The sequence below is a fragment of the Varroa destructor genome, unplaced genomic scaffold (genome assembly GCF_002443255.2).
Source record: "Varroa destructor unplaced genomic scaffold, Vdes_3.0 BEIS01000005.1, whole genome shotgun sequence".
In the NCBI taxonomy this organism is placed as follows: Eukaryota; Metazoa; Arthropoda; class Arachnida; order Mesostigmata; family Varroidae; genus Varroa; species Varroa destructor.
The window spans coordinates 31088168-31112172 of NW_019211458.1; the positions used below are offsets into that span (position 1 = coordinate 31088168).

A 24005-nucleotide genomic window follows, 5' to 3' on the forward strand; every position below is an offset into this window, starting at 1 on the left:
GTACATTTTACTGCGATTGAAAATTTTAGAAACTCTGAGGGATTGATTCGTTTTGCTAGCAGCCGCATATCCAATGAGCAAAATTGAATGCTGCCTCATTCGCGCGTCGATTGTAAATTTCGCACGCATCGTTCTGCCATCTTCATTCTGCGCTCTTTCTATAGCATGCGTGAAGTCTACTTATCCCATCGACTAGTTCAGAATCGAATAAAGAAGCAAACGTTTGAATGAAGCGCAAGGACCGTTTGCTGGCTTGAGTATCAATTGGAGGCCCTACGTTAGAGCTTCTTCGTTCTTCACCAATTTGCTATTCTTCACCAAATAGTAGCAAAATACCAGACGTTTTCAAACTGAAAAACGATGACTCACGCGATGTCCTGAACAAGTACAAGGCAGTGCGCCTATGAAGCCACTTTAACCAAGCCTATACTAATCTTTAAACGAACACGTTAGATGCCTTGTGGAACGAAGTGAAGTGAGACGGCGACAAAGCATACAAATCTTGAAATGAAGATCCATTTGATCAATGTTGAAGAACATTCTCTTGCAGAGCAGAGGCACTGAGGAGAAGCTCAACCCAGTCGATGTGTCTTAGTCCCAGCATTGTTGCCACACTCACGTGACGATCCGAATCACACACACAGCGTTACCCATTTGCCATTCCGATCTACCGTTAATTTAAAATAAAGACTAAAGAAAAATTAAAAAAGTGGTCTACTTTCGCTGAAGCAGGCTGCGACACGCCTGTTAAATTGATTTTAATTGGAACATTGAAAGGAAATGTATCTTACAGATCACTAGCAGAATACATAGGATGAAATAGGTTTAAGCAGCTCTAACCAAGGTTTTCTTCTTCTCTGAAACGGTATTCCCTTGACAAAATTGAATGTAATATCCAATACCTATCATTTGCGCTACAGGAAAATATCCCTTAATAATATATGGATTACGGCGTCCCTCACCCGCCCCTTTCTGCCTGCTGTCTAGAACTGTGGGAATGAATGACAGCGCAAATACCATATGTTGGACAATACTTTTTGTTTCGATACATATAAGGGTACGTTTCGATATGCAAAATATATTTTATTAGGCAACATCCCTGGTGTCTATGTTACGGAGTCCGGTGTAGATGTAGAGCTTGCCTGCCACGGGTGCTTCATTGGACACCTCCATTTACTACAGTGGAGAACCATTAGCATTGGCTTATGTTTGAGCTCTCTATGTTAAACGCATACGAATTCATACGGACTAAGCGCCCAGATATTTGATAACATGAAACTTCAAGTTGACCTTAATTCTAGAAAAAAAGAATGTTCCTGCCCTGCGCAACATTTACTTTTAGCACAGACCCTATAATAACGTTGTGTCAAAGGCAGCTCTCGTAGTGGCAGTTATCCCTACGCATCGTTCTACTTGCCAGTCTTTTTTCGCTTCTTATTTCGCATGACCTTCGTCTTGGCCCAGTTGGCCCCAGTGGGATCTTTTCCAAACCAAAAGCTGAAAACGGAAAAGGCAAGTGCGCCGAACGCCGGCGTTAAGCACACAATCACACTTGTCAAGGAGTTGACACAGAATAGAGTGCTATATTCCTTTCGAAACGAAGTGCCGGTTTCAAGCCATCGTTAGTAGCAAACGTTTTATCAAGTTGATACCATTAGAAAGTTAACCAAAATTCATAATTTTTATGAACTTTATTTACTATTTGCACTTTCTAATTAGTAAGTACAGCTAAGTGATAGTTGAGATTTAGAGCGTAGTGAACCATCCCTGAGAAAAATAGCCCGTAAAAAAGTATGGTGCACACTTTGTTAACATCTGTACTTCAGCGTTTCGTGGACACTTCATGAAGCAATTAAAACGTTTAATTAGTCGCACATGTTACGTGTTGCTGGCGGATATTAGACGACTTAGTAAGCTTATTTCACTACGCATCGTAATCTAGAAATGCAACTCGTCTAGCCGAGTGTATGAGGACCGGCGTAAATTTCCAATTATGTAAACTAAATTGCCTTCGTGCCCAACATATGCATGAGGGCATCTAGTAATACTGGACTAGAATGATTTAGATTCGTAAAAGTAGTGCCAGCAGAAAGCAGACCTAGAAATAGTTGCACCGACCTAAACATGCCGCTGTGTTTGTGAGCATACTGTTATCTAGACTATAGGTTTCTCTCTGCGGTTCGGTAACCGTGTAGCTAATATGCCCACGCGCGGGATACGACGACGAAGCTTTAGCAGCGGGCGACCGACTGGCTACCCGTGGTCGACAAACAGGATTGGGTAGTTGAGTCTGCCGTCGAGGATCGTAAGGAGATACGTCGTCGCACTCTCAAGGGACAGCAGCAGCAGCACTAGTGCCGCTGGAAATCAAGCAAAAACAGGCACAGCCACTGCTGAGGCCGCTATCGTCAGCCGGCGAGCCAGATTCCTGCTACTGCAGCCCTCTTGTTATTCGTCCGCTAAGTCGCTTTGCAGTCGGTTTGTCCGACCCTCCACACTATTTTGAATTACTGCACCATATAAATCCAAATTAAGCGAACGATACGCCTGCGGCGGCAGTAACAGCGGAAGGCACCTTTGCAGTAGCTACCACTGCTGCCACTAGCAATAACTAGACTCCTTTGTGGAACTGTGACGTCGCGAGGCAACGGGCTGGCTGACTTGCTGAAATGGCTGGCCTGGTAGACAAAGCATGTGCCCAGCAGAGCCAACGACAAGGTTACACTGGCTATGGCTCTTATACGGTATTTCGAGCAACGTACTTTAGCTTCTTTACGGCCTTCTTAGTGTGTACCCGTCATGTCGAGATAAATAAAGGTAGGACCCAGTGAAAACAACATTAACAAAAAGAACAGAAAAAACGATAGAAAAGTGGCTAGCACAACGCTTTCTAAGCGTAGTATCCGTCCCTTCACCCTTCTGTCCAACTGTTAGCTTTTTGCCCTGGGTCAGTGCTTAACACTGTTTCGACGCGAAAAAAAAATTTTTATACAATGTAGCTATTCTCCCTAGTACCCACGTGCTATCACCTAGTGTATAGACCAGCTGCTACCGGCTGGAGGCGTTTATAATAGAAAAACCGGGACAGGCTAACGACCGAGCGAAAGCCAACATCATGCCGCGAAGTCAAACGGACTATGACGTGAGATAACCCGCGTATCTGGACCATGAATGGCTGTGAACTACATGGTGCAGCACGTGCGCAGGACATACCTGGAGGATGTTGTCGCATAGCTAAACAAATTTCGTCTCAAAACGGTAGAGCTGATACGGGAGAAGAGTTGAACTTCGGATGCACTACAGTAGGTTTTGTTTGCCTGGCCAGATAGATGTTGTGTCGCCCATATTGCCTGCCATTCGCCTGGCCGGGTGCTTTGCTTCTTGCTGTATGGTTTAGTAGAGTTTCGTTGACGTTACTTGGTGCCCCGGGGGCACTTCCTTTAACACCTACCGACATCAACAATAACAACAACTAGAACTTCTATATCCGACCACAGGTTAGGTCAGTCTCGTGTCAGACTAGTAGCACGCTATCACCAATAGTACCAAGAAAATATTTAGTTACAAAGTTTACGATATCTAAGAGCAGAGGCCAGGTCGATCATAAACATGTACATTCTATTGTATGCATAATACTGTCAACAGCATCGTGTAGCTTGTATAGCGCTGGATAGGGCTGCTGTATACAAGACGCTTCGGCGACACGTGTCTCTGCTATGTTAGTTACATACGACGTAAAAATTAAAGAGAGCGGGGCGAGATTTGCTGCAGCTGAAGAGAGAAACGCGCATCCCTATTCCCTTAGTAGACCACCAAGAAAACGACAGGGTTTAGTCTAGTCGTGAAAACGTAGCAAGAACTGCGTCAGGCGTCGACTATATCTAAAAGCTAGCTGTCAGCGGTGGTGCTGCCTCTGATGGTCATCGTAATAGTCACAGGTCTTTTGGCTGTCGCAGCGCCACTATCAGCATGATCAGCAGTCGAAACGAAGAAGGTGTTGATGTTGCACTCTATCACTGTGAATAACTACGCCATGTTAGAGAATCAGTCGACTACTTTGCCATGTCGTGGGATAAAATACCAGGCTATACCGTAGCTGTAGGTACGGGCGTCGACAGTAAGGGCAACTGTAGGGGTATCAGCAAATATGTTTACGAAGATGACGACGACGACGACAGTGGTGATGGTGAGTCGTTTTGGTAGTACGATAGCATCAATATACGAACGAAGGCAAGATCAAGCCGTACGAGGTCCACCAATGGAGCATCCTACAACAGATTGGTGCATCATGGCTGTCATTGCGCCGCGATGCCGTGGTAAGCCGGCAATGATGGTAACGTAGCTTGGTACATCGTAGACTTGTATAGAGTAGCATAGCGTTAGAAGCTAAAGAACAAGAAAAAGCAGGAAGGACTGACTCCTGATTTTTGACTACTACTACCCCTGCTTAGCATCTCGGTCCTTTTTCTCTTTTCCTCTGTCTTCCTCTCCCCTGCCCGTCATCATCTTTCATAGCTCTTACCACCCATTTCATTCAGCTTGAACCTACGAGGTACTGCGACTACCCAGTGCCAGGATTGCTATCCACGAGAGGCGACTTCAGTGACTTTTCCTTTGGCATCGTACCGGTCATTGCAGTAGCGTAGTGACGGGTCAGCACCGGCGGCTTACCAAGTAACCAAACTTACAGGAGCCCATCCACTCGTTCCACTCCTCAAGCGGGAACGAAATAAAAGTAAGTTTCTTACTAGTAGCCACTAGCAAAAAGGGAGGACGGGATGACAAAACTCTGAAGAGACAGCTAGCCACCTCTGAAGCTTCTAGTAGGCCAGCGAACAGGAGACGGTAACCAGCAGGAACAGCTCACACTGCGGGGGGCATCACGCAAAGGAAGCTGGTGAAGTGCGCGCCTGGCCCGAGTCAACTGTAACTGCTGCGGCAGCAGCAATAACAGGCAGGCAGCACTGAAAAGGCCCCAATGCCTACGATGATGGGCTTGACTGAGCTAAGTGATCTTCGCTACTTATGCCAAGTACCCTGTATGGGTAGTAGAACGCAAGCAAGTAACCCACTGACTTGGGGGCCGATCCTGGATTGGCTAGAGGGCCCCTAGCTTTACTGCCGGGAACGCGGAGAGCGCACAGAAACCAAAGGACTAAATGAGAAAGCAAAATAGAAAAAGCTTAAAGCAAACAATGGGCAAACGGAGTAAAGGGGAGCAAAAGAATGAAGTGCTGCGTCGGATGGCTGAGTAAATGCGGGGCATGCGTCGCCGGCGACGCAATATTCAAACCTTATCCATTGTGCATGAGGCTATACGAGTGCTCCGCACATTCATTGGCTTGAAGAAAAACGTCGCTCTCGCACGTTTGTAGTAGACGATGGGATCGAGGGGGAGTTCTCAGCAGCAACATCGGCCCACGAAAAACGGTTGTATATAGTTAGCTTGTGATCCGCCGTTGCCGCTGCAAGGCCACAACTGGTAAGATTAAGTCGCTATTGGCATTGGCTAACCTCTCAGATGACGATGGCAGTTACGGCTTTCCCAGCATTTCTTCCTTCGACTAGTCCAGTAAGCAACAAGGGAACGAATAAAAAAGAGTACATCAGAAACTCAAGCTGACTTTCGACTATGTTGGACGGCCATTTTATTAAGATTGGTTGCTCCAGCAAGTCGTATCCTTCTTTTTGTTGACATCATTTGTTCGCAACTGATCTAGCCAACAGCAGCAGCTACGCGCGTTCACTAAACTACAGTCACAGAACGATGATAACGGTAACTCATTATGTAAATTTAGACGAGCTAGTTTACAGCTCTATATAAAACACGTTTGCAAGTTCCTGCCTTGTGTACACCTCTCTTTGAATCATGATTTTCTCTACAATTGAGGCGCAACTTGCTCGGTTCGTGTTGGTTTTTTCTTTATCATTTTCATGAGTTACGTTGTCTGGCAAGGTAGGCTTCATCCGCTGCCGTTGCGTTATACGATGTACTGCCCCATTCTTCTTTACCCTTTATGGTCCAAATCCCCCATCCATCAGCCTTCAAAACACTAGAGGACACGCTACCCCCGCTCGTAAATATACCTGATAGTCGCCCTAATAGTAAATGCTGCTTGGTCCACGATCCTTACCACGGCAGTTGCCATCGTCCGAACGAGATTTGCCGACAAGCAGCTACTGCGCCCATTATCGCCGAGACAAGGAGGTCACGGCACCGTTGTTGCTTCCGCGCTCGCTGCTGCCGCCGACTGCCGTGTCCCCGTGTGAGGCAAGCACAATGCACCACCGTATCTGGCGCCGTCATTGTCATGCACAAGCAGCCACCTCGCACAACAGACTCTGTATATGTTCTGTTTGTCAAACTACGCTATCCCGGTTCACCCCCGGATGGCCTCGGGTTGCCTCTTCATTGAGCCTTCTATGGACATGGGTGGCGGACCGGTCCGAGCCTAGATATGTAGGTATCCCATTACCCTCGACCATTCATTACCTTGTACGGGACATTCCGTGGGTAAATCTGCCACAAGTTATCTCTACCCCGCCTAGTGCGTCGAAGCTCGCAGATTCGCATAGATTTGTCTATCGATATCCGTAGCTATGTGCGTGTGCAAATATAGCGGTAAACTGTGCATATGGACACATTTGTATTTATGTATATGTTCAGATGTGGGATTAGCACAACAGATAGTCTGTGCGTGTTTCTTTCAATTAAACCTGAATTGGAGGTTGCTCAGCTTTTTTCACCGAGCCCATTTTTGCCGCAGCCATATTACACTTATTATCAGTATAATAGCCTCGACAACGTGAATGAATATTTCTGCTTTATAATCATCATAATTTAATTTTGTCTAACTACAGTATTGTGACAAATTTCATAGGATCTTTGTGCTACCGTAAAACTTTGCCAAGTATATCGATGATTTGTGCTGCAATATTGAGGTGGAGGTGTTGTACGATTGTGATATAAGGGTAACTTAGGAACGGTAAGGCATTACCATATTTTCTTGCACAAAAATAGTAAATCAGATAGTTAAACGAGTTGATAGTTTGCTTATCTTGGCATCGCGTATTACTATTAAACGATTTGTTGTTGTTTAACCTATTCTAGGTCACGATCAATATGGCTAGTAACCATACAGCTTCAATACATCGTCATATATCATCCGTAACTATAACCCAATATCGATTGTTATATTATCCTTTCATATACTTCCTTCATCCACATAACCCTTTCAGAATCGCCTTGGTTTCTATACAACTCTGCAACCTTCGAATCCCTCAGACACTTCTATGTATCTACTACAATGTATCTATAATATGCGTATGCATAATAAAACGAATTTATTACCTATCTGTCTTTTTCTTTTTTGTAAACTTGTACTATTCGCCAGCCCCCTTCGGCTGTCCGACCTAGTCTGACCTTCACCATTAGCAATATGTATTCCCATGTGCAAATGTCTACCTGAGCATACAACAATGTCGATCTCGCGTCCTGCTGCATCGTTGCCGACACGGTCCGGCATGAACGTCATGAATTCGTTTAACGTTACCTTATACGTTTGTAACTGTTACTGCCACTACTGTTTTTACTGCACGCTTATCTTATGGCCGATTGTTGTTGTTGTTGGCACGACGATAGAACAAACATGCGGTGATATGGTAGTAACACGCGATGTGTCGTAGCGCTTCGTCCAGTTGCAAAACGATACGCTACAAACGCAGCTCGCTCGTGAGCTTCCCGATTTTGGGATATGGGGCCGGCCACGGTAGGGGATGCTTGGCTTGCCATGAATACCTGTCTTATTCGCACCCACACTACTAGTTGGCCTACAAACGAACACCAGTCTGTTTGTGACGTCGTCCAGAACAGCCGAACACTTGACATATATGATAGCTGTCTGGCAATCTGCTTTTACGAGGATTAGGGCGGAACGCGAGGCGGGTGCAAAACTTGAGGGGTAGCAGTAAGGGTATTAGCAGCATACGACATAACCGTTCTAGTGTCCCGCAAGCATAGTAGCATTGGCCAGCAATAATAGTAACAGCAAACAAACGGGAATTCGTACATAGTGGAACGTCTATTGAAGGAAGCGGAGAGGACTAGACTGGAACAAAGCCGTAGTACCAAACCCTGTCTGCTTCAGACCTACCGGAGCTCAGTGCATACCTCAGATGGCGCCTTTTCAACGATTCTTCTGCTGCATTGGGGTAATTGACCCACCAGTTGGCCGAATATCTAAAAATGGCCGTGTTCCATGAGTCTCTATGGGTATATGGATATAGATTCGTGTGTAAACGTTCTGAATCTGCCGCCGAACAAAGTTTGGGATATTTACCTATTAGAATAGAGGAAAGGAAGCGCCTTGCTTTATCAACGACCCTTATATTATTGATGTTATAGATTTGGCCGAACACACACTTCACCTGCAAGGCACGCTTAAAGGTCACAGGGTTTGTTCGGCCTAAGGCGTACACGGTTGTCTTGCTGTTTAATAACAGTCCCGAATTCTATACGCCAATCTACGCGTTCTTGCGTTTTATAGTAGGTTCCGTGGGAGAAGCCGTAAGAAAAAAAAAAAGAGAAAATAGGAATCGACATGTACGTGAAGGCTGCGCCACCTGACTCACGTAGTAGCGGCAGCAACGATTAACTGAGCCCGTCATCGTAGTCTCCAGGGTACCAGGGTTGAGACCCGTAATAATATGTCCATGCAATGGGTGGCACAGGTCGTAGCTGTAGTCTAGGCCGCAGCTGTAGTGGCTCTCGTATTGCTTTTTCGTGCAGTATGCGCTTTGTCTCTCTCATTTTCGGTATTTTTGGAACAACTGCAACAATGTACTTACGTTGGAATATCGTGTCCAAGCAGACTCTGCCTGCTGCTCTAAAGCGAACCTGGACTGCTTTGCAAATGCAATCGTTAGCAACTGTCAATACTTTTCCTAATAAGGTATGTGGCAAACCTGCGGAGAGTTAGTAACAAGCTGGACGGGTGGCCAGGTGCTAAAAGTCTATTGGGGATAGGAAAAGCCTGGATTGGATAGAGGCCTATAGCTCTTATTTACCATGTAAGCTTGTACACCGCAGGTTTCCACCCTTAACACCCTGGCTAACTTGAATCTGCTGCAAAAGCAGTTACCAGTATCAATGCTGTTCAGAGGTTAGTACAATCACTTGCTCGTATAGCATTTGGCTGCCTTGCAAAACCAATTCGAATGCCGTTGGCAACACCACCGATAGAAAGGCCACACGAGAAAACTAAGGGAAGTTGAATTTTTAATACTGACTTTAAGTAAACAGTGCTCACAAACGGAGTAATGATGATAGCAGGTAAATTTGTACATCTTTTAGAAATTACCTGACTGATGGGGCCGGCTAAACTATGATGCTATTCATGACGCGGCGCTCGAGCGGAAAGATTACGTATTCTAATAAACAGTACATCTATGTTGAATGTAGTGCCCTAGTGTATGTAGTCCATATAGCACAAAACGATTCATATACGTAAAAGAATGGACTGAACCGCTACTATCCGTTAATGTCTGAGTAGCTGATTATATTTAATAGAGTGAGTAGAGTGGTAGTATTAACGACTCCCTATATGCTTTACAGTAAGCCTATGAAGCCAACGTAAATATGTGGGTCTATTTCCCACTTTTGGGGCAATAAATAGGTCGGAACGGTAACTTACGTCAATTCTAACGATGCGTTTGTTTGTCCCTTTTGGAAGAATAACATTGTTTCGATATCGTAGACAAACATTCTCGATATCTTCATTATGTCTAGCTTTTTATGAAGTCAGTAAACTCTCATTTGTCTTATCGGTTCAGAGATTTTCTGGAGATTATACCATCGAAGAAATAAACCATGCCTGCTCTTACGGCTCATTTTACTTTTCCCAAACCAAACAATAGCACGAAAAACGTATGAAGAGCACTTTATATTTCGCGGCAGTACCATAGCGTTTAATTATTGGTCTACTGCCGTTTCAAGTATAAGGAGGTTTATCGACAGAGGCACCCGGTGTATACGAGTCTGGTTGTTCAGGAAGCTCATAAAAGTAAATTCGCTTCTTTGAGAGCACTAAAAAATGCTGACGTTGGGGTTCTGCAATGATATGCATTATCGCTGAGGTGGGATCTGGCGGTTAGAACGGCTCATAATGACTCACTCACACGCAGCGGTCCGGATAAAGCGACAAAAAGAACGTACAACGGTGTGGTGATGGTACGACAGCCTATTAGGTTTCCGGGAAGAACTCATGATTGGCGTAACGCTCAACACAATAAATGGAATCGGACGTAATACGTAAAGCTTAATCTAGTTCGCCCTAGCCGTGTCGATTTAATATCGAAAAAAACCTTATATCGAGGAGATATTTAACATCAAGTTTGTTTACTCTATTTCTTATTATTTAGGGTGAATGGCATATACGTGGATTTGACGAAAATACGAAAATAACTGAGTATTTTATTTTACTCAAATTTATATAAAATCCGAGCTTATATCACTAGAAACAAAACCACGCGATTTGCAGACTTGTATACTTCCACTATTATTAGCCAGTCGCCAGGCCACTTTTACCGTTATCTAAGAAAGTCAGTAGACAGAATATGCTAGACGTAGATCTAGAGAACAATCTGCTACTCAATCATAAATTAAAAATATCAACAGATACTGCCAAATCATAATCGTCCTTATGTCCCGACACATTATAGCTTAATCGTTAGAGCAAGTTCTCGCGAAATAAGAGCTTTCTAACACGACTGCTCGCCTATAGCTTCTAGGTAGATGTCCTGTTTGTTCATCTACTAATATCCTTGACTATTAGAGGCAGATAATCAACTCGTTCCTGAGGACAACAGGACCGCCGCCTGCTTATTTCGATTCGCGCTTACGCGAGAATATGGGGTATGGGATTGGAAAACAAACACTCAGACGAAATGCAACCATCGAGAACCCGATGGCGGTACTATGCTGGCAAGTGATCCAATCGACGGAGTTGCACTTGTTGTCAGCTATTACTCCTGCCACTTCCAAGTAGAACGTTCTGACACTGTGATTGGTCGTGGGCGAAACTTCCCTTGACCTGATACACTGGTCCCCTTCACCTGGCCAAGCACTTCGTGCATCCACTTGGTCGACCGACTAGTCGGCGCTTGTGTCTCCACCTGGCAGATTCACCGCTGTTTGCCCGCTATCCACTCAGTAGTTTGGCTCCGTGATGCGAGAGTTCGGTTACGTTCGTTATCGTTGGGTAGCAGCACCGACAATAACAAGAAGACGTAGAACGATGCAGCGATGCAGAAGCAGCAAGCAGCTGCTGTTGATTCTTCCCCCGTTCAAGGGGCAACAGCTTGTCGTTGGTCCTTTAGCTTGGTTCCGGCTCAGCTCTGAGTTATTTGGCCGATTACGCTTCCCTATAGGTCCTGCTACGTTATTTCTACGGACGCCCTTTTTAGGTAATGAGGAGTCCACGAAAGAAGATCGATCCCGACAGCTGTCTCCTTATTCGCATAGTTTGTAACTACGTTTTTATCCGTGGCGCTGTCTTCTAGTGAAGCCCCCTAAAATTCTGCAGGATTTTCCATGGAATCAGTTTGAAACGACAGGTAGACGAAACGATAGAGCTACGATAACTGGCAGGGCACGGATAGGAGTAACGGTAATAGCGAAAGCTCAAACCAACCTACGACAACCTGACGTGTTTTGCAGCGAATTTCATAATTGCGGGAAACCTGAGAATAAAGACTGGCTGCGGAGCGCCAGGCCAACCCCAGGCAACTACAGCTTTCGGCCACAAGAGTAGATCAGCTATTCGACCAAATTTCTGGTCTTTCATCCGGTTACTTGCGTACCTCAACTGAACTGCTCAACTAAAATTGCGAAGTACAGTGAACCTCACACGAGTCTCCTCATTGAACAGACAGGCGATAGGGTAATTGGCGATGAGAACTGAACAGCTGCAATGGCGAGCAGTACCCTCTTGTTTGGATGTTTTCGTTACATATTGCGTGTCGTATATGCATTAGAATGGTGTCCATGCTCAAGAACCTCGACGACGTGAAATGAGCTTAATGCGGCGCGGTGTGCTGAAAAATAAGGAAGGGTGAAAGTAAGCCAACATAATAACCTCTGATCACACCTGAACACCTGGCCGATATAGGTTGGACCTTTCTTCCACTGGCTGAGCTTGTTTTAATCGCTTTATAAAACGGCGTCGATTTCAAATGCTTGTTATTCCAAACGATCTTGAATGTCACGTTCACTTATATGTTGATTTGTTTTTATGTGGCACTGGATAAGTGCGACCTACGCAAGCTCATTCTATTATGCTTGTCTACTCGATTTCAGGAGATGAAGGGTAACTGGAATAATTCGCCGGCAGGATCGACGAAACAGGACACCAACAGTAAGTGTTTCCCATATTTCATCACCAACTCGTTGTAGGATCAGGACTTTAAACGTGTACGTGTAGTGTTTTGCGTCAGGATTGATTTTACGAAGCAGACAATGGCAAAAAGAACGACGAAGAACAGAAAAAAAGATTCAGGCCAGCACGCCACCTTACGATGTTGGTTTATGCCTTATATTTATTTATTAGTATTTTCTTTTATTATTTATTATATACTCGTAGATATGTATAGGCTTAATGAATTATTTTTACTGAAGTTATGCATCCACTAGAGTTCTGCTTTCGAACCCGGGCTTAGACGCACGGTTCATTTTGTGCTGGGAGCCAGCCGTCTGAGAGAAGGTCCAACTCTTTAGGCAATACAAGACGTAAAATTCGAAACACAGAGAGGCACTTAAGGACATATTAAATCGTCCAGAGTCTGACGTTTTCAGAAGGTTAAAAGATGCTTTCTGAAAGAAGCTCTGTAAACGCCAGTGACTTTCAGGATACTGAAACATGTTTCACTTTTGGGCTTATATTTAATAAGTGAAATAGATCAGGCGTAAACGGCTTGTGCAAGTTTGTTGTTATCTTTTACCACGATTCACCCGCTTGGCTACTTCATAACTGACAGCTACCTAATCTATGGTAAATAAGAGCACTTTAATCTGTTACCGATCATACTCGAAGCTACAACTCTGAAGTAATGCTCAACGCCGGCGGCGCCAAAAATAACCCTCGAAATGTTCTATTGAGTAAACGAGGTGTGGTATTTCTTCACTATGTGTTAGAAGAAAGCTGAAAATCTGTGTTATCTAAGTACAATATCCATCCAGCTCTGAGGAAATCTTAGGTACTGCCCATTTATGGTGATTAAAATCGTTAACCTGAAGCTTTTTTTTAGTTTACTAAGAACAGTTAGATTATTATGGGCCCGTGGTATGTTTTGAAAACAAACTATTGATTGTGATGTTTTTTTGCAAAATTGCGCGAACATTTTTCATTCATATTCTATATAGACGTAGTGTCCAAACAATAGAAAACATACATACATTCGTTGTAATTAATTGTTTCTGTGTGTAGTCAGTGGATAAAAGCAAATTTAATTTAGAGGTAAAGTAAAAACTGAATTTGTACCGAGCTATGATACCGTTGTTGTTTACAGAGAGGTATCATTAGATAATCCATATTTTTATCTAGGTCTTTATATTAAAAGAAAACAAAAAAGTACTTAGAAATGTTTAGGAAATTCGCATGTCCTGACGTGTCAGCGGTGTTTTAAAAACAATTCTAACAACCGTTTAATTTTTTTATTTATTAGGTTACGATTACGATAGCTAGCTTTTAGCATGGCAATTTTATTATTTATAATAATAATTATTATTATTTTTATCTTACTACTGTCATATTATTGTATCACCAATGTAGCGTTAACATGATTTCAATATCTTTTCAGAGCACTTCCACATCTTTGTTGGCGATCTGAGTTCAGATGTTGAAACGCAGCAGCTCAGAGAAGCTTTTACTCCGTTCGGAGAGATCTCGTAAGTTTCAACGTCACGTAAATTCTGATATTACGCTTTGTTCACACTGTAGGTAGCATAGGCTAAAAGTGAAGTCTTAAGCAAGCAGTATTAAACAACGTACATTTCTGGCGTGTGCATTCTTTGCAATTGGTGGATAGAACGTAAGAGTATGCGGAGTTTGGAGCGTCCTTGCCGCACTGCAGCCGAAACAAGGGAACTTTAACGTACCGCATATACATAGCTACATGTGGTTTTTGAACATTGTTTAGATTGCATTTAGTGAATAGACGAGTATACCTTATCGCAAACATGTCAGAGCATAGACTTTGCTATCACGTTTTTGAAAGGAATGGTACCGAAAAGCGTTCCGTTGCTTGTTTTGCTCCTGAACCTGTTCACGCACACAAAAACTGTTTTCTTTCGGGTGAATTACTTTGATTTAGCTCATACAGAAGCCAATAGAAAATAATTTATTAAAATGATACGGCCAAATGAGCTATATAATAAAAGTAGTGATTATGGCTAATGGTATTGTTCCCAGTCTATTGGAAAGGCAGGGTGTTTCGCAATGATATTTACCAACTTCCGTCCAATTAACAATCCGCTATATTACAGGGACTGTCGAGTTGTTCGTGATCCGCAGACGCAGAAATCAAAGGGATACGGATTCGTTTCATTCCTGAGAAAACAGGTATGCTTGAAGATTTCGCGTTCTTTGTCCTACTTAATAGTTCCATCCTTTACTATTCTGTTAACCAAGCGTCTGGTCACCATTCCTAAGGCCATTGCGCCACGCAACAGTCAACTCGTTCGCACCCTTTCATCGTTTCGAGTTCATAGCGCTAATGGTTGCCTCTAGAACGCCCGCCCGAATGACTCTTTAATTTCGCAAAACTAACTGGCATATACGCACTTGGTCGGTTCCCGCCCCTGTGTATTTCCTCTTGCCTACAGTTATACAGTTCTGTAGTGCTCCGTTAGGTTACTTTGTCCATCTGTCTCCCTCAAGCGTGGTGCATACTTTTTGACCGTAACCTGACTATCATCTTGATGATATGATGGTCTTCATGACTGCAGGAGCTCCATGATGATTAGCGATGTAAATGGGTTCTTCGTCCGGTTGTCTGTCTTGTTTTCCGTCTGCAGTATTGAGGGAACAGGGACTAAGCAACGAAATGACCATCAAGCCGCTAGCCTTTTTAATGGGACCCAAGGAAGAATCATGGGAGGTCGGCAGATCCTACCCTCTGCCGCTGCTATTAGCCAAAGAAGCGGCCTGTAAGACATATAGATTTACGTACGGTCAGGCAGACAACTCTATGTTCTATTTCGTGTGAGAAAAGCAGAACGGAATGGCGGGCACTCTGTGGAAGATGCTGGTGAGTACCGGCTGCTAACTGAGATAGGGGCATAATTGGAATAACCCAACGAGTCCGCACCACCCAAGGGACCTCTTTAGAGGTTGATGAAAACTGCATTCAACTGTAGCTAGCAACATAACGTATAAAAGCATGCAAAAGAATGAGAATAAGCCAGTTCAAGTATACCGGGGCATCCATCTACCTCGACTGGAACCCCGCCAAGCTTATGAGTGAGTGTTGAAGCTGCCCTCATCAGTGGACCATCTAAAATTGTAGAACTAACTAGATGGCATTGAGCAGCAGCGGAGTCGGTCAAGGCCAACTTGTCAGTGGACGACTTTGTGGGGGGCTAATCATGTTTTACATAAGAACGTCTAGATGCACAAATTGTTAAAGGCATGAAAAACGCACACAAAATGAGGTTTCGCAGAAGGAAGCACAAATAAAAAGCAGATAAATACCTGAATAGTAGAAGTATTGTTAGGTGGTTTGGTCGCATTCGAGAAAGTTATATGTGGGTCTCATTGGGGTATACGTCGACACAGAACTAAACTCTGCATACACCGTACAACAAAAATGTCATCTATGCATTGCCTTTATCCTTCATTTTCCTATAGATTTCTTAATCTTCTGTGTCTATCTAAAGGGAAATCTTTGTTAGGATTGTATTTGCTATATGCCCAGTTTCCAAGCTCAGTCAAGATCGAGCATAATATTAACTACTTCAAATATGTACCTTCTGACAAACGAGGCAAGCACATTTTATCCTATCTCATTCCATCGCTACGTTAGCATAATTATCGGACTAACTTTTGGCTTTTATCTTTTCCAATAGCTTTCCATGCTGTACCCTTTATCTTCCAATCTTCCACAAACGTACCGCCATTTTATCATCAGTAACTCACATTTCAGCATGTATAACGCTAGGTTTAACATTCTACTTTCCAGAAAGAGTCGCCTCACATAGCTGTTAGTAAACCTAAATTCTCTGTGTGAAGCTTAGCTGGAGCTGGGTCAAAATTGATCGATGGCTGGCATGCGGCCGAGTGGCTACAAAAGCTCGTTTATAGCGGCTTTAAACAAGCCTGATTTGCATCGCCGTCCTCTCGCCGGCAAAACATTTGCTAGAAACAGCGATCTGGGCAGAATGAGTTAAGATAGATGGCACTATAAAAGACCCTGAAGCTATCCAAAAACACTGGAAACAAATGTAATAAAGAAGAATTCATTTGCTACCTGTACTCCCGCCCCTCGTTTTGTTTACTTTTGTTCTATTACTGCGTACGTACCACACGTGCTCATTCGGCGACCGTATTTTGCATAAACCATATAATCGCTATTGCCTGTCCCGATCGGCCGCTAGTTACTTATAGTGGATCCAGCAAGCGTTTTGAAGAACGACAAATATAGCGACAGCAGCTGGAAGAGCGGCTTCCTGCAATGGCTTCGTCCATCTGACATGGGTTGTCTGCAACGCAGACGACACGGGGCACGTTCCGACCTCTGTAGAAAAGAGACGGATAGGAAAAGGTGATGGAAAGAGAAGTGCAATAGAAGGAATAATGATTTCCTGCCTAGCCAATTGCTACATTAGGCAGAAGCTAAGTTTGCCGTCCTGCTCTGCTAGAAACAAAAGCGGGATGCCGGACAACTGGGTGGACGTGTTGAGGCAGACCAGCCGATTCACTCGCTGCGTCGTATGCACCGCGCACAGCCCAGCAGCAACGTAAACTAGCCAAAAACAGGCAAAAAGGCGCACCTTGTATTGCCGTACGCATTACGGAAAACGTTGTCGCAACGTCATCACTAGTCGGCAGATCGGAGTTACGGGGCAGAAATGAATGCAGGTTGACGTTTTGCATTACCTCTGTAGCTGCTATTACTATCGAAAAAACAATGGGAACTGTACCAGCACCACATCATAGCACGAGTCGGGCTGCATCGTTTCTTCTGTGCAATGGGCTGAAAGACATCGGCCTCGGCATCAGTTTGTTCATGCCGCCGCTTCAGACCGTTCGCCACTGGGTTAAAGCAACAGGGGCAACGGAAACCTAGCAACAAGCTATACAAACTTTTGTGGTAGAAGTTGCAATGGCGCCAGTGTCGGTCGGGTCTGCGCGCGAATGCGGAGTGAACCTTTAACCGAAAGGACCGGAGTTAACCGGATGTAAGGAGAGAGAAGGATCACAGTGAGTGAATGAAGAAAACGGATAAAGTTGAAGGGAACAGCATCGGCCAAGGGCTCCTTTGGATGAGTGGCGTTTTTACGGGACTCTGCTCCTATTCCTTTCGTCTTTGCACTTTCCTTCTCACATCTCGTATTGCCACGCTCGCACTAGCCCGCACTCATCTGCAGTGTTGGAGTCGGCGGCCGACGATAAGGCAGAAACGATGATGACGACGAAAACGATGCACCGCTCGGAGTGGCTTGCTTCGTCAGCTTCGTCTCTATCGAATTTGCTGTTGCTACTCATGCCTCTACCTTCATGAACAGCAAAAGTGAAGTGCGGACCCGTTCGAGCCAAAACGCCTGCCAAGGGCTGTTTCTAATCGGCCTTTCGCATCTCGCTTGCTTTGCGCTCAGACCCCCCCCCTCCCCGCAGCCCGTCCGACTGCTTTCGCACGCGCTATGGCCGTTGTCGCCGCTGCCGCTGCTGCGATTGCCGCGTCGATTGCGCCTTCCTTTCTCGCCGCGCCTTCTTGTCCTAAGTCGACTTTTTAGAACGATTCTCAATAAATCGTTTCCCAATTGCCGCATTATCGCCAACGATGACTTTCACCCCGACGCCCCGCAGTCGGCGCAAACTTATCCCGTTCGTTTGTCTTCACACACAATGTTCATACCCAGTGGCGAGATCGCCTTAGGCAGCAGTGACAGCAATCGTTTCGGCCCTCTGTCCTCTCCAAAGACTGCGTTCCTCGTCGTTGTTGTGATCCATTCAGCTCGCTCGATGACGATCAGCGCTATGCCTGCGGGCAGACCCTAACCGTCTCCTGTACTGATATTCGAACGCTGCTTAGTTTCAGCTCGGAAAGGTAGAATGAGCAGCCTACAAGGCTCCCTAGCTCGGTGGCCGATCTGTGGCGAAGGAGAATCCAAATTGTGTTTTGCAGCAGGGAGGACTAAGCTAGTGAAAGCATACATATTGTCGGCGTAGCACATTACCGCTTACGCACGCTTATCACTCTGCCTCGTTTATGTGCACTGTATATACCAAGAGCGCTGATAAGCCTGAGCAGCTACTATAGCTGCTGAAGAAATTGCCTCTTTCCACATCTGCAAGCCTTCTTATGACCAACAAAATTTTATAAGGCTAAGCAGAATCTTTCTTAAGTGCGCAGACATTCTGTATGCAATTTGCGTCACTGATAGTCTTCTGCGGCCTTTAGACTGCTGCATTGCAAGCAACTGATTACTGGCTCTTATGATTTTTGACTTGAACACCTTCTCTTAAATTCGGCCGTTTCGTTCGAGCTCGTATTTGGCTATGAAATAGTTGTGTGGCTGTGAGAACTTCTGCTGAAGCCTCTGGCTCCGGCAAGCGAAACTTCTCTCGAGTTCCCCTTTCGGGATCGATTGAAGCCAAAGTAGCAGTATGCCCATTCAAGAAGTATCATAGTTTCACCGAAGCGATAACGAAACGAAGTGCCTAATAAGAGGATAGATCGAACGAGGCGTATAGGACGATAAATTAGAATTAATGGCCTTTAACTGTTATTCCTATTGAAGTCAAGAAATGTGTGATACGTGGCATGGTAGAGGCGATGAGGACTTGTTCGCGCGCTGGAGAACCACAGTTTCCGTAGGCCACAAGCCCATTTCATTGAGTACTGCTCGCACTCCGTGCGACCAACGACCACCGATAGAAAGGCTGTGGGAATGAAGAGAGAGTAGGAGTAGAGAGCCAAGCAAAGAATCGCCCAAACTAGCCACTGGCTATAAATGATGAGGTGGAAATATAACTGAAGGAGGCGACGGCCGACATCTCACAGTCAATTAAGCGACAGGCTCGAAGGATTCGCCAGCTATCGAGGTGAAGCAAAGCAACGGCTCGGGTTAACCACGAGGGAACGAATGGTTCTTCATTTTAATGTTTCATCGATGCGGCCGTCGCTATTGCCTCTACCACAATTACATCTAACAGCAACACGCTCTGGCTTTTCATGGGGAGGAAAGATTCGAGTCGAATTACGTGCCAAACCAGCTCCCGGGCCCGCGGCTTGCCCTCTGTTATGTCTGCTTCTGATGCTGTAGATTTTTTATTACCTCTGCGGGACTGCGGAAGCCACAAAGGTACCGGACGAACTAACAGTAGTGATACTGTGTTTAATACTCATTGCCTCTACTACAACTAGGAAAGCAATGTTGATTTGTTGATTCACCAATTCCCCTTGCACACCTCCGTTTTCCCTTTCCCCCAACACTTCCGCTTTAGGCCGAGCTAACCTAGCTTACCATTACATAGCAGGCACGTTAAAGCTCGTCATCTGCTAGTGCTGTTTTCATTGCTGGTACTATTTCAGTATTGTAGTACATGTGGCTACATTAAAACAACAGCATTAAGAGCAGCATCGATCCGTTCCTGAAAAACCTTTGCCGTCGCTGGCTGCGTCTACCATTACTGCAGCCAGGTGACAGGGCAATCAAACACCTAAAGTGCACAACTCAATGATTGACAAACTGAGGAAAGGAAAAAGATCAAAACTTGCAGACTATCTCCCTGACTATGGCAATGAATGCAACGCTTCTGTTACAAGTGACATCCTATTCTATATTTATTTGACAGAAACAGAAACGTCATCGTTAGCGCCGTTTTGCCTTTGTATATTGGCTTGTATAAGGGAATGTACGTAAGACGACTATATAACCTTTAACAGATACCGGATGTGAGCGGATGCTGTGCGCACCACTATCCTGCAATCGTCAAGTCACAGTTGCTCACTTATCTGATCGCGCTCCTGGTGCCTAAAGACATCAGTCATCTCTTCCTATTCACGTAGTCTCGCGACCTCGAGCAATCTCAGGCTCGTTGACGATTTACATTTCGGTCCTGCAGTCTTACCGGCCCTGTGTGTTACGTGTGCTTATGTGTATGTGTATTTGTATATTTGCGAGTGTATGGGTGTGTGAGTGTCTATCCGAGTGTAAGCAGAAGAAACTAAAGAAGAAACGGGCTTGGTGTAAGTTCGCAGGGTTTATGTGATCTATATGAAGTCAAATTTAATTGTCTGTTTAAACAAACGGTCCCCATTGCACATAATACAGATTTTATACATATTATGCTAGTGTTATGTCCTTTACCGAGGTGATCGGCTAAATGAGCACAAAGTCCTACTGTATATCTGTTAATGGTACTACATTATAATCACTATCTGTCATATTATCGACATATTTACATGCTATAGACGAAACATACAATCAACGGTATATTTCTGCAATTGCACGTATGGTTTCTAGCCTTATTTAGTCTAACTCATACACAGATGGCCAGCTAATTAGAAAGAGGACAAATGAAATGCTTTTCTTTGCAAACTCGCATAAAGTTTATCATCTGAAGCATACTTGGATGTTGATACCTATAGTAGGAAATAACAATACTACCTGTATTGTGATGGAGTTGTTGTCCTGTCGTGGTACACAACATCGTCAGAAGGAAGAGTTGGATCGTGCCATTCTGTTCTCTCTTCTACGGTTCTGGCACGTTCCACTGCTTTCAATTGCTCAAGGTCAGGAGGTGAATAGAATCGCGAACAGAATGACACTCCACAAGGCTACTCTGAGCTGGGCTTTGATGCACTCTGCCTCAACGAGCCCACCTTTACTGGTTGGCTGTTAGGCTCGTGCTCGAGATTTGCCCGAACTTCCTGACTGGTCCTTGGCTGGTGGAAACATTGCCACCTCTTTTTTCAAAATGCTCTGGGAAACTGTGACGACTTTAGATGGACGCATAGCTTTTTTCAAATCCGCAGCCTATTTGTCCTTCTCTGACGGATTGGACAGACAAACGGAGCTTTTTCAAGGCAAAAGACTCGATCTAAATTACGGTGCGGCACTGGAGTCCGTTCGTTTGTCCATCGAACAAAGCAGAACGAACAGCGAACAAGTTAGGAACAGGCAGATGAGCAGGTGCGCGAGCATGAGACTAAAGTAGGAGACGTGGTATAAACGTCGACTCAACGACGGTAGTCGGTTGTGGTAAAGCAAGGCCACAGAGCGAATTTGCAGACAACTGACCTGACCCGACACTGCTGATTCATAAGTAGGTAGACTGGGGGATGAAAGGGTGCTCGGGACTCGTCAGTATGGAAAATGTAAGGTGGTCTGTGCCACTTTGGTTGCGCTTGAGCTTTTTTCTTATCTTAAAAGAGAAGTGAGACAGAGTTGGCAGGACCTGACGAAATGAAAGCAGTGTATTTGTGTCTGTACGTCTGCGCGTGTGAGTATGTAGAGACCGAGGAGTCTGCCGGCCAGCTTTGCCGGGCACCACACGAAAAGGAAGGAAAACTTTTTAATGAATCACCTTCACCTTCCGTCGACGGTGGTCATCCTCTCGTTTTTTTTTCTTCAGCACGGCCACGCTAGCGACTTCATCCGGCGCATTGTCTTCGTTCATAGTCTTTGCTATAAAACTGGCTTGGGCTCGTCGTCATTTAATTCTTTTTACTTTTCATTCACATCTCTCAACCCGGCAAACCTTAGGTCGCCGCTTGTCGACTTTCTACCACCGTAATTCGGACATATAGACACAGGCTCACGCAGACCCACACAGCAATGCTGCAGCTTACTAAGGGTTTTATCGTCCTGTCTTAGCTAGATGATACCGTCACCTAACCTCTGAGAATTTTTTTGACTCAATGTGTAATGCTGGCCCGGCTGTCCGCCGATATTTTCATTTCAGCTTTATAGCTATTTGGCCAAAGCTTTTCATAGCGGGGTCTTGCACAGCATTTTCCATCGGTCTTCAAAGTACATCAAGCAATTTGACATTCGATTTAAACCTTGAGAACCATAGTTACCCTAGATTGCTTGTCTTGTGAAATTGTAACGAATATGCAGTAGGAAAACAACGAAAAGAAAGACTTTGCGTAAACTGAGATCAATACAGATGGAAAAATGTATGATATACTCGAGACCCAGTTGGCACAACTATAAACAGCAACGAACTTGTTTGGAGTACATTGGCGTTATAAACAAAATACTGACCAGTCTTTACCCTCTTCCAGCAAAGTATTAGGCAGGATAATGGTAGGAAATAGGAGCGAATGCTACTTTGGTGGCAGTACCAAGTAGATTCGGTAGTAAGCTCACAATTGATGTGAGGGGCATTTACTATGATGACACATTGTCCAAAAAAGAAGCGATTGGTAATGCCAGATACTTCAAAGTCCCGAAGAGCCTTACGAATATGTGGCAAGGCAATAGTCAACGGAACAGTGTGTATTTGATGATAGCCATGCTTTTATTGATGCTTAGATTGAAAAAAATTGAACCAACCGATGCTTTTTAGGTATAGCCCTGTCCAATTTTCATTGCTTTCATGGTTTAAAAACGGCAAACCCCCAATAACGAAATTTTATATAAATATGCAAATCGTTTCTTAAAAGTTTGTAGGGCACTGGCTTAGCAGAGCACATCTAACATATCCCAAAATATGGTTGTTCTACCCTAGATGATCTAAAGGTTATCAATATTTTTCGGTCCACTAAATAGCTCCGGCCAACATGTTTATTTCAATTAGCTCTTTCATCTACCAAATTACAGCAGTATTGTGGGTACGAACTCTGTGAGGGGTGTATATGCATCAGATGCTGAGAGTAGACAATGCCCGTGTAGGAGGTCAGCCGTCTGGCGTAATCATGCCCGTTGCCGATTCTAGGCGTAGAGTTCAAGGCATTCTAGTACTATAATTACTACTACCATTATTAGAAAACGCTTTACTATATTTTCTTTGATACTATTCTACAGGATGCGGAGACGGCAATCAACTCGATGAACGGCCAATGGCTTGGAGGTCGAGTGATTCGCACCAACTGGGCAACGCGACGGCCTACCAGTAACGCCAATGGTGGCCAAGAAGGTTCGCAGGGCAGCAACACCCCTAAATACACGCCTCTTACATTTGATGAGGTTTACAACCAGGCTAGCCCTACCAATTGTACCGTTTATTGCGGAGGTAAGTAGCTGCTTCAGGAATATATATATATATATATATATATGCACTTATTATTCGCCTCTAATAACTGTTGTTTGGGGTCGTATTTTTTCGATTTCCTTCACTTCACTATAGGCCTAGGTCAGGGACTCAGCGAGGAGCTTATTCAGAAGACGTTCAGCTCATATGGAATCATTCAGGAGATTCGTGTTTTCAAAGACAAAGGTTACGCATTTGTGCGTTTCGCCACTAAAGAGTCGGCTACGCACGCAATTGTTGCCGTCCATAACACCGAGGTAAACGGCCAGATCGTCAAGTGCTCGTGGGGCAAAGAATCCAGCGATCCCAACAACCAACAGGTGCAACAGCATGTAAGTACCCTTCTGGGAGCCGGATGCTACCTGCGACAGCTGTCCAAGTTTACCTCACTGCGAGAGGCCCATCGCCTTCCGTAGACGGTGGTGGAAATAGCATCTCATGTTGGCGTCAGTACCTATATAGCAGACACGAATGCATTAAAAGAACACAGTCCTCTAGTATAGCAGCTATAGAAGCAACGGAAGAAAC

The 24005-nt window shown here is 44.6% G+C and overlaps 1 protein-coding gene across 7 annotated transcripts in view; it reads left to right on the forward strand.

Annotated features, from left to right (window-relative positions):
* LOC111251532 (nucleolysin TIAR-like) overlaps positions 1-24005 on the forward strand; it is a 249310-nt gene that overhangs the window by 101226 nt on the left and 124079 nt on the right. For all 7 annotated transcript variants that reach the window (XM_086991128.1, XM_086991129.1, XM_022808177.2 and 4 more), the window contains 5 exons: positions 12356-12413; positions 13855-13942; positions 14540-14615; positions 23252-23459; positions 23574-23809. In XM_086991128.1, the coding sequence (XP_086847254.1) occupies positions 12356-12413; positions 13855-13942; positions 14540-14615; positions 23252-23459; positions 23574-23809 (666 nt within the window). The remainder of the gene's footprint in view (positions 1-12355; positions 12414-13854; positions 13943-14539; positions 14616-23251; positions 23460-23573; positions 23810-24005) is intronic.